Source organism: Silurus aristotelis (genome assembly GCF_946808225.1).
Source record: "Silurus aristotelis genome assembly, chromosome: 9".
NCBI classification, from domain to species: domain Eukaryota; kingdom Metazoa; phylum Chordata; class Actinopteri; order Siluriformes; family Siluridae; genus Silurus; species Silurus aristotelis.
In genome coordinates, this window is record NC_139582.1 from 3,028,545 (window position 1) to 3,047,357 (window position 18,813).

Genomic DNA, 18,813 nt, shown 5'->3' on the forward strand with positions numbered 1-18,813 from the left:
TGTCAGAATTATTTTATGACTGGCAACATGATCATGGTGTTGCACACAATCACTGCAGCAAAACGTTAGCTCATTTGGTCGAATAGAATCTGAGGATCCTGGGGCACATGCCATGTTGTTTTCAGGCAAATGAAACATAAAAGAATAATAATTTTTAAAATGAAAGTTTAAACACTTTACAAGGACTGTTATTTCCTCTAAAGGCATTTCCCCATGAATAACTGCAAAGAAGCAGCTTCTTATGTGTGGTTTGTTAGAAATATATTTACAAAAATTGCTTGTTTTTACATGACGGTGACACAAAATGATGCAGATTAAGCTCGCAAATTAGGGTTAGTTTGGTCTAGTAAAAAAAAAAAAAAAAAAGTAAATACAGTTCAAAGCTTTCCTTCACACTCAGGAAGCGGAAGAATCTGTGGTCTGCAGCATATGGCTGCCTCATTTGCAGTTAACAGTTTACTGAGCAACAGCATCGACAAATAACAGGACAGCTAATAATTCACATAAATCGTTATTGCCATTTTTAAAACAAAGCTATTTATAAAGTCGTAAACTGATCAAATCCACTTACACTATATGGACAAACGTTTGTGGACATCTGACTATACGATTCAGATGAGCTCTTTAGACATCCTATTTCACATTAAGTCTTTATTTTTGCTGTTATAAAGCCCTCCACTCTTCTGGGAAGATGTTCCACTAGATTTTGGAGTGTGGATGTGAAGATTTAGGCTCGTTCATATACAATGGTGTTAGTAGCGTTCCAATAAAAGCTGAACTTCTACCCACGTAAAAAAGAAAAATGTTTTCAGACTAATGGTGCTAAATGGTGCTATTCTGACGAAGAGCAAACGTGTAATTCTGCTGTGTTTCGAGCAGCACGTGCGCTTCAGGAGCAAGAAGTACATCACCAGAAGACCAAGAGCGATCAGGAAGACCTTCAACGAGCTTAACCCTACTGATATTTTGAAACAATTCAGCAACTCGTGCATGATGATCGCCGGAAAACAATCCACATGATCTCACTTCCTCACCCATCCTATTCGCCAGATTCGGTGGACTTTGCCCTCATCCCAAAGATGAAGATCCAGCTCAAAGGTCACCGTTTTGACACCACTGTGGAGATCCTGTGCAAATCGCAGAAGGTGCTTGACACGCTTCGAGAAGAAGACTTCAAGGGTACGTTCCAGAAGTAGCAGGAATGTTGGGAGCACTGTATTGCTCTCCAAAGGGACTATTTTAAAGGTGATGGTGTATAAACATAGATAAATAAAAGTACTTTCTTGTAAACAGAGCAAGTCTCAAAACTCTTACCACCTCGTATCTTTATGGAGGTATTGTCATGCTGGAACAGGTCTGGGTCTCCCCAATCAAGTGAAGAGGATCATTTTATGCTCACAAATCCAAAGACACCCTATACAATTGTGTGCCTCTAAGTTTGGGGAAAAACCATACATGGCTTAAAAAGTCAGGTGATCCAATACTTTCGTACATATAGTGTATCATGGTATCTGATTTCTACATCCACTAGAGGAGACGTCATTATTTATTAATCTGAAAAAGGGACAGGTCCGGTAATCCTTTTTTGGCAATACTGTAATCGTAAACATGTCGATCGTTCGAGTCTCATCACCTGCTCCCAGGAGTCCAACTATTTGACTTTTATAAATCTATTCCTCGGTGCTCAGAGTCCTGATCTCACCCATTTCTTAATAAGATAAGGACCCTTCTTAGCCAGGCCCTGTAATCCTGAGGGATCTCAACTAAAAAGGTCACATGCTGATGCTGACGTGGCACTGGGAACCCGTTCGCCTTTTAATGCGTGCTCGTTGTGGCTGTTTGGGATCGGAACGACAGCGGCACAGTGGGCCCAAGAGAAGCCAGAGATAGAGCAGGACGCAGGCCCAGCATGAGGAGAGCTTGACATAGAAGGTGGAGTAGCTGCCATGGGTGAAAGTGGTCTCCAACACTGCTGTCTCATAGCTACACAGGAGGAGGTAAAAGAGTTACAGTAGGTAAATTCAGGTCTAACAACAATCACAAGTCTAATCCAGTTGCATCGGCGATGTTAAACTCTTTACAACCCACCTGAACCAATTGGTGAGGGTCATCATGACGTACAGGGAGGCGAGGAAGAAGACAAAATGGAAGAAGAAGTAGCTGTAGGCCACACGCTGACTCTCGTTATGGATCACCTTCTGGCACCCTTTGCTCTCGTCGTCGATTGGAACCTCTTCCTTTGCTAAAAATTTTCCATAGGATTGAAAGGGACCTCTATTTTTCATTATCATATACTAATTATTGAAGTGTGTGCTTCAAGTCCATGCTTACCATCCTCTTGCTCGGGGCAGCAGAAGCAACACGTGGCTTTCTGTAATTACAGATACGGATACGGGTGAATAAATATGTATTGTATTATACAAATATATCGGGATACCTGACTTTTCCAGCCAAATGTGGTTCTTCTCCAAACAGTTAGCAAAAAGTTGGATAAACACAACTGTACCAAATGTCTCTGGATGCAGAAGCAGGAAGTTCTCCCTTCAATTGAACTAAACTAAACCTGTTCCAGCATGACAATGCCCCTGTGCACAAAGCCTGCTCAAGGAATATATGCTTTACATTGGTTAAAAGTTTGTGGAAACCTGCTTAGAAGACTAATTTGTGGTTTTCTGTATGTTCTACTCCACGTTTAGTCCCCATGTTCCACTAGGTCTGAAGTGCAGTCAATGTTCATCCCAAAGATTATTATAGCTGATAGTCAGAGCTCTATAGCAGGAGATCTTCCATTCCAACCCATGTAATCCATATCTTCATAAAGCTGGCTTTGTGCACAGGAGCATTGTCATATTGGAACAGATTTGGGTCTCCTAGTTAAAGCAAAGGAACAATTTCATCCCCCCACATCTGGATACATCCTGTACATTCGATTGCCTCCAACTTTGTGGAAACATTTTGAGGCAGAACCACATATGGCTGGAAAAGTCAGGTGTCCCGATACATTTGTCCATATAGTGTATATAAAAAAAACTAGATTTAGCTCACAACTCGCTCTGGACAAGAGTGTCTGCTAAATGCCATAAATCTAGATGTCTATATTTTAGCTTCCTTTCTAAAAAAAAACATCTCTACATCTCTGAAATCAGAAACCTTTAGAACATTACAAGGCAAATTTCCCCCCAAAAAACCCCACAAACAAACCAAGTGGTATCTGCATTCGTTTGAATTTGATTAGAATGGTATCTTTTAAACTCGGTTCCATCCCTACTCCAGATAATGTCCTTTTCTTTCTAATATCTACACCATAGCAGGTGGTATCTCAGTGGTTAAGGCCCTTTAGCCAGACCCAGATTCAGAAGCATGGGAGGTGCAACTCACCTGGAACTCATATCGATAAACTTTGATCATCCAGAACGGTCCGAAAACTTCAGCCAAGTAAGAAGCCTCGTTACTGAAGGAGAAAATCACTTGCTAAGGAATATAATTACATTGAGCTGGATATGTGAAGAAAAAAATATATGCTCACCATGCAAACAGCACACAGCAGTACATAATAGCAGCACCGATGATCGCAACAGCGTTTCCCTCATTTTGTATCTCATCCCTGCCCACGTTTGGGTAGCAAGCGGTCACGTTTACGCCCTGGTACTCCACTGAAAAAGCACATACATGCAAAATAAATGTCTTCTGTTATTTCTGTAGAAATTCATTGTGTTTAATTCTGTTTTGGAGGCGAGTGCTTATGTGATCTTTACAAAGCCTTCGGGGGGGCTGTGATTCAGTTATACAGGAATCCAAATCAGGCTCCAGTCAGTACAACACTGTAGGCCTGAATGTTTCAGGACAAATTTATTGCTTTCTCAGCTGAGATTAAAAGCTACATAATTAGATCCTCCGGGTTGTACACCTCCAGTGCAAGTTATTATTTTCATAAAAATTACTATTGCAAAAGAGTTTGTGTCTGATGAAAAGCCGTTTTAAGTTTTACAGCAAGCTGACGGCGCACAATCATCAAGCATGTCAAAGCAGAACCCCGTAGCGCCTTGAGGCCACTTATAAGCATTATAAGCATAGTTTACACACAATGTCATAATGATATAGTCTGACGCCTTGCAAACTCCGGACCTTTCTCCGGTAATCCAGTGATTTTGATTTCAATAAGTCAAGCTTTGGGTTCATTTCCCTTTACCGCGTTGGCACCATATTTATTTGAAATATTGTTTTATTTTCGAATGCTTTCACAGTGGCTGTCAAAAGTTTGGAGACATCAAGTCTTTTACGGTTCATGAATGTTCCTCTTGTTTATATACAACAAAACTAGATTCAAAGGCAAAAACACACAGTATTTTAGAAACGTTCGGAGAAACGAACTGTCCAGATGTTGAGAGTGTGAAAGCTGTTCTTCATGCTAATAGAGTTTTTTTTTTCAATGAAAATAAAGTAGAACATCTGGAAATTTATATATTTGTCTGGTCAAAGTTAATCTTCATTGCGTTACATGACCGAGATTGTTGCATAGAAACAAAAAGAACATGCCGGTGTCTTTCAGAAAAAAAAGACAAGGTTTTTCTATACTTTTGTCATTTAAAACTTTGAACTTAATTCTAAAATGCTCTGTTAACATTTTTGTCACAAACCGATCATGGCCTTTTTAACATTTCCAGATTTTTGTACAGAAACAGTAAAGAGTCACTGGAGCTTTTTTAGTTTTGCAGTAAATTTAAATAAAATAAAATAAAGCATGCATATAACAATGCTATACATGCCCCAGTTTAAAGAAGGTGCTCAGATACGTTCGTGCACGATAAGCGCTTACGATGGGATATTTACTTTTGTTTGCATTTACATTCCTATAGGTCATACAACAGCTTAATGAGACATTATAATCACCTCAAATGATTGACCCTTCACTCTTTACATACACTGTCAACAAGTCCTTATTTTACCGGTGACAGGTTGAGCGCTGATTGTACTTCCACCGCTGTAATACCCTGCCTAATGGCACACAAAAGTACCTCCATCATACATTACTGTGTTAATGGGGTGTCAGTCAGCGCTTTAGGAATGTAATGTGGGCTTCGCCGTTCTGATGATGTACAGAAAGGGATCAGTGGCTAAACACAACAAAAACGGACATGACACAGTGAAACCATGCATCTACAGTTTCAATCTGGAATATAAATATATATATATATATATAACCCCAATTCCATAAAAGTTGGGAGACTGTTGAATGTTAATAAAAACAGAATGCAATGATTTGCAAATTAATCTATTCACAATAAAACAAAAATTCTAATGTTTAACCTGAGAATATATTTTTTAAAAAAATATATTTTTAATTTATTGGCTGCAACTGGTCTCAAAAAGAATGGGACAGGGCCATGTTCCCGATCGTGTAGCATCACATCTTGTGTCCGTATACTTCTAGGAACTGAGGAGACCTGTTGATGAAGTTTTGGAAGAGAAATGTTGTCCCATATGTGTCTGATAAAAGATTCTAGCTGCTTAACAGTTCTGGGTGTCCTTTGTTGTGTTCTTCATTTAATGATGCGTCAAATGTTTTCAAATGGAGAAAGTTCAGGAGTGCAGTCAGACCAGTTCAGCACTCTGATTCTTCTACTATGAAGTTCAATTGTGAATAAAATATGTGTTTGTTAGATTTGCAAATCGCACTTTGTTTTTATTTACATTTTACACAGTGTCCCAACTTTTTGGGAATTGGGGTTTGTATATGCTTTAAATATCACACTGCAGGATTTTGCTTGTGTGTGTATGTATGTGTGTGTGTGTGTGTGTGTGTGTGTGTGTGTGTGTGTGTGTGTGTGTGTGTGTGTGTGTGTGTGTGAATGTTTGTGTTTTTGCTGCACCTTTCTCAGGTGGACGGCTTGACAGGGCGGAGAAGGTCAGGTACATAACGTAGCAGCTGATGATGGAAGCCTGCAACAGTCCAGAACGTGGCTGCTCTAAACACAAGGAAGAGGCCAAAGTAAGTTTGTACCTACCACACAATTTCAGTTGCCTCAAACAATGCACATGTACTGTATGTGTGGGAAAACTGTCTGTAAAGGACAAGACGTGAAAGGTCAAGTTTCTGAAAAGCACTAGAGCACAAAGGTCTTTCTTAAAATGGTGGAGTGAGCATCATATTGAACACTCTCTCTCCCAGTTAAGATGATCAGAGTAATCTGAAAACGCTGTGGCAGAAATTCTGGTAATGTCTTCAGTAAAAACATTTACAATAAAACTGTGCTGTTTACACTATATTTACATGTACATTAATATTTCTCTAAAGTAGCTGTGAAACGTTTGGAAACATCAAGAGTTTGTTTCTGGTTTTTGAGAGACACGTGAATAGGAAAAAATGTAATTATGATTGTAACAATGCTCTTTTAATAGGCGATATATCTCTTAAATAGTAAAGCAGATCGACCCGGCCCTCCATTAAAGAAAGGAAAAATGACATGGCCCCTTTACAGAAGAAAATTTGTAAAATGGTTATTTATAAGATTAAATAATTGTGAAAGATTTCATTATTTCATTATTAAAAATAAATATAATAATTAGCTAATAATTAAGGTAATCCTGTGTTGTAGGTTGTATATTAAAGGCATAATCCTGATTTTTTTTTTCCCATTCATTCTGCTGAAATAATACTAGACTGCATGTAGATTCGCTGAAACTGACTTTGCTGGACGCAGGGGGTGACAGCAATGAAGGACATGACTGTACACAGGCCCAGGTTGGTAAACAGCAGCGCTTTGTTGAGTCGACACGCTGCAGGGTGTGTGTAATACTTGTACATGAAGGTAAAGGCCGCCGTGGCGACGGTGTAGAAAAAGAAGGTGGCGCACATGACCGCCACATACCACTTCTTATCCTCGGCAGCGCCGGTTAACCTGAGGAAGAACAGTGAGACATAAGAGCAGCGATGTTGACTTTACTCCGGATGTTAACACGCTAAGAGGATCGCTTGTACTACTGTGTGTTTTCTTTGGACCGGTGCCATTTTCTGCATTTTCTGTTTTTTTTTTTTTTTCCCTGTAGCTAAAGTCCTGTCATGTCTGCTGTGTTGAGTAATTATGCATCATGATGTCCTGTTAGAAACCCACAGACATCTGGGGAAAAGCGGTGTACGGAAAAGCAAGCCAAGAGGATGAGTATAAGGAGTGTGCAGGTGTTTCGAGAGAGAGAGAGAGAGAGAGAGAGAGAGAGAGAGAGAGAGAGAGAGAGAGAGAGAGAGAGAGAGAAGAAATGCTGCCCGCTTGAACCCACTGGCCTGCACTCACCAGTTCTTATTCCAAGTGTGAGCGAAAGCAGTGATGAGGATGAGCTGAATGAGGATGAAGGAAAAACCTCCCACCACTCCAACATAGTGCCAGGCTAAAAGAGATCAAGAGGAAAAGGTGAAGAATGAATAAACTGTGACAATATATGGAGTTTTGGAGACGCTGCTCCAAGCAAAAACAATACAAACACGTAATAGTATGAACTAGTTTTAGCACATTATATAAAAAAAAAGGATTGCACATGATAGTGTACATGATGTAGTTAAATGTATTGCACATAATCGTATATAATATTGTAACGCTATTATACATGATATAGTTGAATCATATCGCTCATGATAGTGTAAGGATATTGAAATTCTTTCATTATATTGTGCATGATATTTCTGAATGAGAACGTACAAAAATAAACAAAATATTGAAACTTTGGACACCTTTTTGACATGTTTATTTGGGGTGTACTCACTTTTGTTTGTTGCCAGCTATAACATTTATCTTATCCAAATGTTAGGAAAAATGTCAAGTTGGTTAATGCGATTTTTCTTTCTACTGTACTGCTATACAAACTGATATAGCACAAACTGCACATCGACTACTCTAAAACATATCCAAGTTTCATTTCTATAGTATTGTCCTTTGAGAACATATAATAAAATGGTTGCTGAAATTTGAGGGGTGCACTCACTTTTGTACATTATTATTTTTTCTTTTTTTTATATTAGTAATTTGCCTATTTTTTTTCCATAGCATTGAGCACGACTCACCCTGCAGGAATGAATCAGTGGGGATAAAGAAGGCAGATGCGACCATCCCGAGCAGTAAAATAAACTTCAGGAACCAGAATCTGTTAAAAAGCACAAGAGAAAGAATAATTTTTATAGTGTCAAACTGTCAATAGTAAACAGATGGACAGAGTGAGTGTAAAGTCTATTTCTGGCTCTCACTGAGCTTTGTCTGTGTGTGTGTGTGTGTGTGTGTGTGTGTGTGTGTGTGTGTGTGTGTGTGTGTGTGTGTGTGTGTGTGTGTGTGTGTGTGTGTGTGTGTGTCAGTCATGTATAAACCGCTGGCTCAGTGCTCAGTCTTTAGATATAAGAGCTTTAGTGCTGAGCTCCTGGTGTGGCCCTGTTACCCTCAATAAGAGCCTAATCCCTGGAAGTCCATCGTTCAGATCCTGTGCTGTAGTGCATTTAAACAGGAAACTGGAATCAAATATAATGCCAAATAGAAGACTATAATATATATATAGTAGTGACATGAACATGATACTGATGCAGATATATGGTGTGTACTTATAATTTCTTTATAGAGCTAAAAAGTTTGGTAAATAAATAAAAAAAGGTTGAACATTTTTCAAATGCTTTACTTAAAAAAAAAACCTTGTCACATGCACATTACAGCACAGTGAAATTCTTTATTTGATTATCCCAGAAATGTTAGGATGTAGGAAGCCATTATACAGAACCTCTGCAACACAGAGGGTTAAGGGCCTCACTCAAGGGCCCAAGAGTTGCAGCTTGGCATTACTGGGGCTTGAACCTCCGACCAGTAACCCAGAGCCTTAACCAATGAGCTACAGTCCCACTTTCCCAAACACATGCATTACACTCATGTGTGTATTATTGTCACGGGTCACGGTACTGACCCGTTGTGGACGAGAGCTCTGAAATCCTGGCTGGACTTCACGTCCACGAGAATGAGCGCCATCATCAGGTAGAAGCAGGCTGTGCCGAAGCAAACCCTGTAGACCGCAGAATATCCGACCAACATATCACAGTTTCCTCCACCATGGGCCTCATCACAAACCACATGAAAGAAAGGCATCTGAAAAACGGGGTGGGATGAACTGTAAGAAATGAGATTTCAGTGTTGCAGATTTTAAAACAGTAATGAAAAATGACTCACATTCTCTCTGATGGCCTCGGAGACGGTACGAGAGAGCATGAGGCATGACACGGTGCAGGCCAGGATGTGGAACAGGGTGTACATCAGGCGGGTGCTTGTGGAGGACTTGACAGGTGGACAGAAGGAGCAGCATAGAGAACATGATGCAGGACCACAGCAGCAACATATCTGTAAGGAAGAAGGATGTTTACAGAGTTGATAGAGGACGTTTGTGTCCTGATGGACATGTCTGACTTCTAGCGTTGGTGGAACTCTGAGCGTGGCTGCAATTAGTTGGTAATAAAAAGTTATTGACATTTATTAGAGACATGAAAGGATTTCGTTTCATTAATGGTCACATGTAGACCTGTTTTATGGACACCTGAGCACAAGATTTTGTTATAGCTAAAATTCATTTCCTGTCCCTGATTTGTGAGTAAAACATTTTAATATCCTTCAATGAATCCGCTGAATGTTCATGAAAATGTCAATTGAGTTCATACTTTTTATCACTATTTGGGACAGTGATGGATCACGGATTCTTGACTCATTCTACTGCCAATAATCAAGTAATCATCATGCAGTTCTGTTCCACTCTGTACATTTTGAATCATCAATGGATAATTATAATTGCAATCCGTCATCCGTCTCCATACCCCCCTGTCCTCTACATCTGCCTCTTTCACACCAACTACCTGCATGTCTTCCCTCACCACATTCATAAACCTCCTCCTTGGTCTTCCTCTTTTCCTCCTTCCTGGTGGCTCCATCCTTAGCATTCTTCTACCAATAAAACTCATGTCCCTCCTCTGCACATGTCCAAACCATCTCAATCTCACCTCCCTCACCTCGTCTCCAAAACGTCCCACATGCGCTGTCCCTCTAATAAACTCATTTCTAATCCTGTACATCATCGTTACTCTCAACGAAAACCTTAACATCTTCAGCTCTGCTACCTCCAGCTCCACCGCCTGTCTTTTACTCAATGCCACTGTCTCTAAACCATACAACATCTCAGGTCTCTCCACAGTCCTGTAAACTTTCCCTTTCATTTTGCAGATACTCTTCTATCACAAATCATATCTTCTATATACACTATATTTCCAAAAGTATTGGGTCACCTGGTCATAAGTACGGTATGTGATTTTTGAGCATCGCATTCCAAATTCAGTCCCAATCTGCTCTTATAATTCCCTACACTCTTCTGAGAAGATGTTTCACTAGATTTTGGAGTGTGCTTATGGATATTTGTGTTTATCAGCTACAAGGGTGTTATGAAAGGCAGGTACTGATGTAGGTGAGGAGACCTGGGGTGCAGATCAGCATTCACATTCATCTCAAATGTGTTCAGTAGGGATGAGATCAGAGCTCTATAGCAGGAGATCTTCATCTCCAAAGCATGTAAACTAGATCTTCAAGGAGCTCACTTTGTGCACAGGGCTATTGCCATATTGTAACAGGTTCGGGTTTCCAAGTTTAATCGAATGTAAAATTTGATTATAGCGCCATCTATAGACGTCCTGTACAATTGAGTGTCTCCAGTTTTGTGGTAACAGTTTGGAAAAAGAACCACATGTAGCAGGAAAGGTCAGGGGACACAATACGTTTGGAAAAATAGTGTAATAATTGGTGATAACTGGTGCTATGTGTGTTACCACATCTGCGATTTCATCGTGGCCGCAAGTTAGAACAAAGAGTGTGTGATCTAGCTAGCTATCTAACTACATATCTACAGACTGGACATTTAGACACACAGGCTTTTGTATGGAGATTGTGAGACACCTGAGAGAAAGCTGATACACATATACACTCTTTAATGATGATGATAGAAGAAGAATATAGAGGAGGTCTACAGATTATAGCCTACATTTAGCTGCGTGTGTGTGTGTGTGTGTGTGTGTGTGTGTGTGTGTGTGTGTGTGTGTGTGTGTGTGTGTGTGTGTGTGTGTGTGTGTGTGTGTATGTGTGTGTCTGTGTGTGTGTGTGTTTACAGTGAGGGTGGGGCCGCTCAGATTGGGATTAATCCATATAGCTCAGGGCATCTGGAATTTTCGAATGGATCTAGGCTGCTAGGTTGAACAGAGGTCGGATGTACAAAATAGAAACAGTACATAGAAAGTTATTCAAAGTAAAAGTTATATTCATGAAAAGTTTTCCTTTGATTAATAGTCACATGCACACCTGCCTGTGGACACCTGAGCATAAGATTCAGATGTGAATTTCGAACTTTCCATTACAAATTTATCCCAATTTGCTGATAATAACCTCCACTCTTCTGGTAAGATGTTCTATTAGATTTTGTGGAGATTTGTGCTCCACAAGGGTGTTCGTAAAATCAGTTACTAATGTAGGTGAGGTGAGGAAGCCTGGGGTGCCGTCTACTTTCACATTCATCCTTCAATAGGGCTGACGTCAGACGTCAATAGCAAGAGATCTTCCACTCCAACTGCTGGATGGAATCCAGAGGCATTCTATAAAATGTTGTGCCTCCAGTTTTGTGGTAACAGTTTGGGTAAAAAAAAACCACACGACTGGAAAAGTCAGATTTAGCTAATAATTTGGCCCATAATGGGTATATACAAATATGTGCAACATCTAAATTCCTCCATTATCGGAGCATAAATTGAGCAGGATTCTGATCAGACTTAAAACATACATCCATGCAAATATTACTGGTCATCTATTTAATTACAACAACAAAAAGTCATAGCTAGCATAACGTTGTCCAAAAGTACAGGAATGCAATGGAATCAATATCATTAGTACAGTGGTTCTCAAACTTCCAGTGGTTCCTCACTTTAAAGCGGGGGTGAATTTTAAGTCCCACCTGTCCTCCGCCACCCCAGAAAATAGTTCAAGTTTTAAAAATATTGTCTAATTTATTGAAATATTAATTCTAAATGAATAACATCAAGTTCAAAGATAGAGAAAATAAAAGTTTAGTTGTGTTAGGTACACTAACTGATGTTTGCTTTGAGTGTATGAACTGCATTTTTACATGAGAATATTGTAAATGAATATTTATAAAAACACAAACAAAAATTATATGAATTCTGCCGTTCATGCAGCCCACCTGTCATGTCTTTATTCCCCACTAGGGGCGCGCTTCCCACATTTTGAGTTCCACTGCGTTAGTATAACAATAGCTAATTAGGAAGTGAAGGAATCTGATTTTGTGGCTCCTAATAATTAATTAGGAATAATTATATTATATCATTATTGTTTCTGAATGACTTTAGAATCATACTAATATTACACAAATTGTCCTACTACAGTTAAAAGTTTTTCCTTATATGTTCTGCATCACATGACATTTTTAACTCCAATTATAATGTCTTACAGAAGTTACAGAATGCCTATAGAATTTTTCTTACAATTGACATTGTCCCAAAGCAGCTTTACAGAATTAAATAAAAGTTTAGCCCTAATGAGTGTCACTGGTGAATTTGGCATGTAAAACCCCCTGAGAAGATTTGAGGAAGAAACCTTGAAAGGAACCAGATTTTAAAGGGAACCATCCTCATGAATCATTCTTGAAGCTATCAGCTGTTTAATGACTTGAATGCAAAACTGTTCATGGCAATTGTAGCCCTATTCCATTGTAGCAAACAATTTATAATAATTAGAGTCGAGGTATTGGGTCTTCTACAGCAACAGTTGATGTGGAACCAGTCTCAGCTTCAGTAAGTGGTTTCTAATTAAAGGTGTAAGACGTCAGGATGAACCAAGCAGGTCCAGAAAGAAGAAAGGGACAGGAACATTAGTCCATAAGTAGGTAACAATACATGGTTCCATAGATTTAAACATCCTTGTACTTATTTAAGTGCATGCTTTGAATCATTACAAAGATCATTTCTCTCACACTCTCAAACTCTTTCAATCAAGTCTGAAAGTTTTTTTGCCGAATTGGTCAGGTCTGATTATGCCGAAGCTGATGGCTCCATATTCTGATATAGCAGTCATTAATAACTGTAAAGAGTGTCATGGAAAATATGGATTTACTGTGTTCCTCGATCGCTAAACCAGTATCGAGCGTTTCCATTTAGAAATGCAACCATGCGAAGTTAATAGGTTCAGACACCCTAATAAAAACACTAAAGACTTTACAGGAAGATATACAACAGAACATCAAGTTATAGAAGGACAGTCACTGCGCTACAAATGCTTTTACGCTCACCTATTAAACCCATTTTGTGTCCCATACCTAAGCATGTAGTTCGACCTTAAACTGATATGGGGTGAATTTGATGTCATCATTTCCATGAAAGATATGAGGCTGGTCTCTAACATTAATGGCAAACACACCAGGGCTAAATATATATATATATATATATATATATATATATATATATATATATATATATATATATATATATATATATATATATATATATATATAGACACTTCTGCACCCACTTCTGATTTCTTATGCCTCCTTTTTACTTTTCTCTCCCTTTTCTTCTTTCGGTTTTTATATTGTTTAATGTAAAAAAATAAATAAATAAATAAATACATATATATATACAGTACAGACTAAAAGTTTGGACACACCTTCTCATTCAAAGAGTTTTCTTTATTTTCATGACTATGAAAATTGTAGAGTTACACTGAAGGCATCAAGGGCTATTTGACCAAGAAGGAGAGTGATGGGGTTCTGCGCCAGATGACCTGGCCTCCACAGTCACCGGACCTGAACCCAATCGAGATGGTTTAGGGGTGAGCTGGACTGCAGAGTGAAGGCAAAAGGGCCAACAAGTGCCAAGCATCTCTCGGGGAACTCCTTCAAGACTGTTGGAAGACCATTTCAGGTGACTACCTCTTGAAGCTCATCAAGAGAATGCCAAGAGTGTGCAAAGCAGTAATCAAAGCAAAAGGTGGCTACTTTGAAGAACCTACAATATGACATTTTTCAGTTGTTTCACACTTTTTTGTTATGTATATAATTCCATATATAATTCCACATGTGTTAATTCATAGTTTTGATGCCTTCAGTGTGAATCTACAATTTTCATAAAAAAATAAAGAAAACTCTTTGAATGAGAAGGGGTGTCAAAACTTTTGGTCTGTACTGTATATAAACTATCACTGACCTCTGTACATATGACAAATATTAAATCCTAAATCCCACAATGTGTACAACATTCTTACAAAACGTATTATTTTGCTTTACAAGTATTTATTCCGTCTTCTTACCAAAAAACCTAACCATCTTCTCCAAAGGTCTAGGATCACTTGGACTCCTGATCAATCGTGTACATATCCAATCAAACAACCATGCAACAGCAAAGCGATAAAATGCAGAAATAGGTCAAGAGCTTCATTCAATGTTCACATGATTGGTGGAAAAAATATATATCACTGGCTGATTATGACATCGGTTCAAAATGGACTGGTTTGTCTATAGTCAGAAGGTTAGACATCCCCAGATGAGTTAGAGCCAACAGGAAGTCTACAGTAACCTCTCTTTACAGCTGTGGTGTACAGAAAAGTTCTCAGCCTGGGAATAATACATGAAACATTAAAGTTTATGTGAACACAGCAGGAGACCACATTGGGATTTTTGTCCTGTCAGTCAAAAACAAGATTTTATGTCTTCATTAAAAGATTTAAGTACAATGCTCTAATTGTAGTATGGTCTCAGGAAAGCCTATATAGGTTGTTTTTCCAGGTTATGAGACACAGATGATCTGTGAGCAGAGATGGAAGCTATATACATAATCCTATCATTAGAACTTGACCCAAAAAGGCACAGTGGAAGATCGAGAGCTCACATTTCTGCCGAATGAAGTGCTTACGATGCAGTGTATAGACTTTTTTTCACACATTGCCTGACTGATGTGTATTTCTTTCCTATGTTTTGCTCCTCTTTGGATTTAGAATAGTCCACTCTTCTTATCACTCGTTCATCTGCACTTGATGACATGACACTTCATGACAAACAAATAAATAAATAAATCATCGAATCTGTACATTGAACAGTGGCGATTACCAGAGGGGGAAAACATGGTTAATCATCTAAATCTTGGTCTAATTGTATTATTTTAGTTGCAACATTGCTGTAAATACATCAACAACTTCAAACACATTTATACTATGAATAATGAACTGCTCGAGAATTCAGCACTAGTAGTTTCATGTTTTTTTCTTTTTTTGCATCGTGATGCAGAAAGAAGAAGATATTCAGGTGTCTATTCCAAAGACTCATCTACCTTCTGATGAGCTCTCTCATCAGCTTTTGCATTTAATTCTCTCTCACCTGGTAGGCCACCATGTTGAGGAAGTAGTTGTAGACACCTTTGCGGGTTATCACCTGAGCGGATGACATGGCTACTTATGTAATCGATGCTGCCAAAACCTAAATCTAGATGGAGATGTTCCACACAGTTCTTCCTAGGGAATTCCAAAAAAAGTCCTGCTCACTTCTTCTCAGGGTGCAGAAGATCCCCTGCTGGATAGACCTTCATCCTTGTAGGTGTAGTGAACCCAAAATGAACAGCATCCTGTTAACTGGCAGGTGGCAGTCAACGGTGCCAGTAGAGCAGAGCGTGTAATCGAGGCTGGATGTCTGATAGACCTCTTTCTCTTCACCCAGAGAGATTAGAAAGGGGGGGCTGTTACGTGGGTTAGTCCATCTGTCTCGCCCTTCCCCCAGGCAGCACCACAGCATGAGGGCAAAAAAAAAAAAGATCCAGATCCAGAAGCTTAAATCAGTTCATGGCAAATAATGCAATTAAGTGCAGTGCTGCATTTGTAGTGCGGTCTCAGGGAAGCCTTTATAGTTCCTTCCCCCAGTTATGAGACACACACAGTCTGTAAGCAGAGATGGAAGCTACATACATAATCCTATCATAAGACCTTGACCCAGAAAGGCAGAGAGGAAGATTCCTCCAGAATGAAGTTCTTCCAATACCAGGAGAATGAAGAATTGCTTAAAGATCTTCTTAAAGTTACAGTCTGTGTAAATGAGCGTCATAAAGAATGTACCAGATTTAGTCTTATACAGTATGTTAACCAAGATGTAATAAAAAACATGAAATCTATCATTAGTGTGTAATTCTTCAGCAGTAAATGCACTATATGAGCAAAAGTATTGGGACACCTGACTTTTCCAGCTGTATGTTGTTTCTTCCTCAAATCGTTACCATACATTTGGAGGCGCACAGTTTTATATGAATGCCATTGGATACAGTAGAATTTCATTTTTTCTCACACTGAAAGTTGCGCCAACTAACACAAGAGTCACTTCAAAGGCTTCATATACATCAAATATTTGATATTTGCTGTAGTTTGCCTGTAGCCTCACTTAAGAATTTCATTGTACAAACTGACATCTGTACATATGACAAATAAAAGTTGAAACTTGAGTAGAAAGTAGCTCTATTTTCAATTTCAATTATATAATTATAATTATATACATATATAATGTTTAGTCTCTGCCTCTCATTTTGAGCGCATTGCTTTTTATTAATATTATTAAACTTGAAAACATACAATGCAATGTCAGTGGTAAAAAAAAAAAAGAAACTAGAGTTAGCGCAGTGTCACTGTGAAATACAATTTGTTTTGCACATGCATGAAAACGTTAAAGAATCCATAGCAATAGCGTTAGCCACTAACCAGGATGTAGCTACCGGCTAACGCTAGCGCTATTCATTCTTTATAGTTTTATAGACAGCTTCAAAAAAATTCCTGACAATTCCACATATTGAGGGAGTGAATAAATGAATGAAGGATGAAAGGAATGAAGAAATAAATAGAACGGTTAAGTAGATCATATCTTTAGAAAATTCTATATTAAATGATAAACACACACACACACACACACACACACTTACACATAATCTGTATTACCCAAATTAATTATAGCTATTTAATTACATTTTTCCAATTCTGTTATTTTATTTAATCAATTTAATTTATGCCAATAAAATGTATAATTTTACCAATATAAACAATTTAATCAATATAAAAAAGTGGATTTCATTAAATTGATTTAATCTATTTTATTTTCTATAAAAACATTATTTTCTATATTATTTAACCAATCAGGCATTTTATTTAAATTTGTTTTAAAAAATAATTAATTAATTAATTAATTAATTAATTAAAACTCTTCAAATATGGATCTCAAATATTAATAATAATAAACTGCGTTAACAAAAAAATTACAAGCAATTTTATGGGTTGCATTTCTTTCTTGTAACTGTAGTGAAATTTAACTGAACCGTGACTTAAAAACCGATCATTCTTTTTTTTCTTCATATTGTTACCACAAAGTTGGAGAAACACAATCATATATATTGTCTCTGGATGTGAGCATGAAATATTCCCTTCACATGAACTATGAGACCCAAACCTGTTCTAGCATGACACAAAGCACAAAGAGTGGAAGATCTCCAGCTATAGAGATTTGACCTCAACCCTGTTGAACAATGAATGTGAATGCTGACTGCACCCCCAGGTCTCCTCACCTCACCTTCATCAGTACCTGATTTTACTAACACATTTGTTGCTAAAGAAGCAAACATTTTCATGACAAAAATCTAGTAGAACATCAGAAAACTGGAGATCATTGTAACAGTAAATAGGGATGTGATGCAAATATGAAATGGGATGTTTAAAAAGAAAATCTGAATCTTATGTTTAGGTGTACATGTGCAAGATTAATTGTATTACCACGCCCTGATTTATTAAGCAGTCAAACACAGTCTCACCTTCTGATTAGAATGATGTTATGTGAGATGTCACTGCTTTGAACAACACGGGTTTCACTTTACTGCATTAGAAGTGTAGTCGTAAAATGTCTAAAATGACCAAACAGACATAATTGTAACTTCAAACTGAATGGCTTAACAGAGGGCCATTGATTCAGGTTTGGATACATCAGAATGCAAGCAATTTTCTCTAAACCAATTAGAGTATATTATAAAAACAGGTCATACACACAACAGGCCTTTATTCCCTCTCTCACACTGTAAACATCAGATAGCTATTGGACCTGCCCCTATTGGACCCTAGTAATTGGGGGGTTTTGTGAGAGAAGGAGCAAAAACAAAAAACCCGCCTTGTGAAAAGTGTGTTTTCAGCATACAAATTGAAGCACTGTAAATAAGTGTCATTGACAATTTTATATGGAGCTAGATCAATCACAGCAACTCAGTTGAAAAGGACACAAAACATTTATGGAATCCACAGATTTTCATAAAAATATGGACCCCTCTAACTACAAAATCAGCCCTGTGTCTTCAAAAAGGTTTGCCATACAAATGTTATTTATGGATCGTTTCAAAGACAGACTGGAAAAATAAAATCTATGAGACACATTTAGGTCATGAGGCTATATTTAGAGTTACATTGATTAAAACCCACAAAAGCATGCATTATGATCTTACTTGGGCCCAGCAACAGCGGCAACACATTCTTCTCAGTGCTACGTCTTGTGCTAAGAGGAGCTCCAGGTACACAGATCAGTCATACAGTAGGATGAAGATGCTGGTGATGATGGAGTAACGACAACAAGCACACTCACGAATCATTCCACAAGCACCCGCAGGTCACACAAGCACCTAGACTGGGTAGTGGATGTTGTCTTTAACGTCGGAAAGCTTCCTTTTTGTTAAGCTGATTATGGTTAAGGTGAAGG

General features: G+C 38.3%; 1 protein-coding gene across 3 annotated transcripts in view; it reads right to left on the reverse strand.

The window, feature by feature from the left end:
* The window catches only part of serinc4 (serine incorporator 4), a 20,005-nt gene continuing 1,192 nt past the window's right edge, over positions 1-18,813 (reverse strand). Inside the window, exons 1-12 of one of the 3 annotated variants that reach the window (XM_083550015.1) lie at positions 18,563-18,712; positions 9,192-9,359; positions 8,932-9,110; positions 8,054-8,133; positions 7,290-7,383; positions 6,688-6,899; positions 5,871-5,966; positions 3,527-3,653; positions 3,379-3,451; positions 2,332-2,371; positions 2,089-2,242; positions 1-1,983 (exon numbers count right to left, since the gene is read on the reverse strand). In XM_083550015.1, coding sequence (XP_083406141.1) covers positions 1,773-1,983; positions 2,089-2,242; positions 2,332-2,371; positions 3,379-3,451; positions 3,527-3,653; positions 5,871-5,966; positions 6,688-6,899; positions 7,290-7,383; positions 8,054-8,133; positions 8,932-9,110; positions 9,192-9,359; positions 18,563-18,589 — 1,461 coding nt within the window. In that variant the 5' untranslated portion in view covers positions 18,590-18,712 and the 3' untranslated portion in view covers positions 1-1,772. Of the gene's footprint in view, positions 1,984-2,088; positions 2,243-2,331; positions 2,372-3,378; positions 3,452-3,526; positions 3,654-5,870; positions 5,967-6,687; positions 6,900-7,289; positions 7,384-8,053; positions 8,134-8,931; positions 9,111-9,191; positions 9,360-15,426; positions 15,551-18,562; positions 18,713-18,813 lie in introns of those variants that run through there. The other 2 variants (XM_083550014.1, XM_083550016.1) reach the window with 2 other exon arrangements.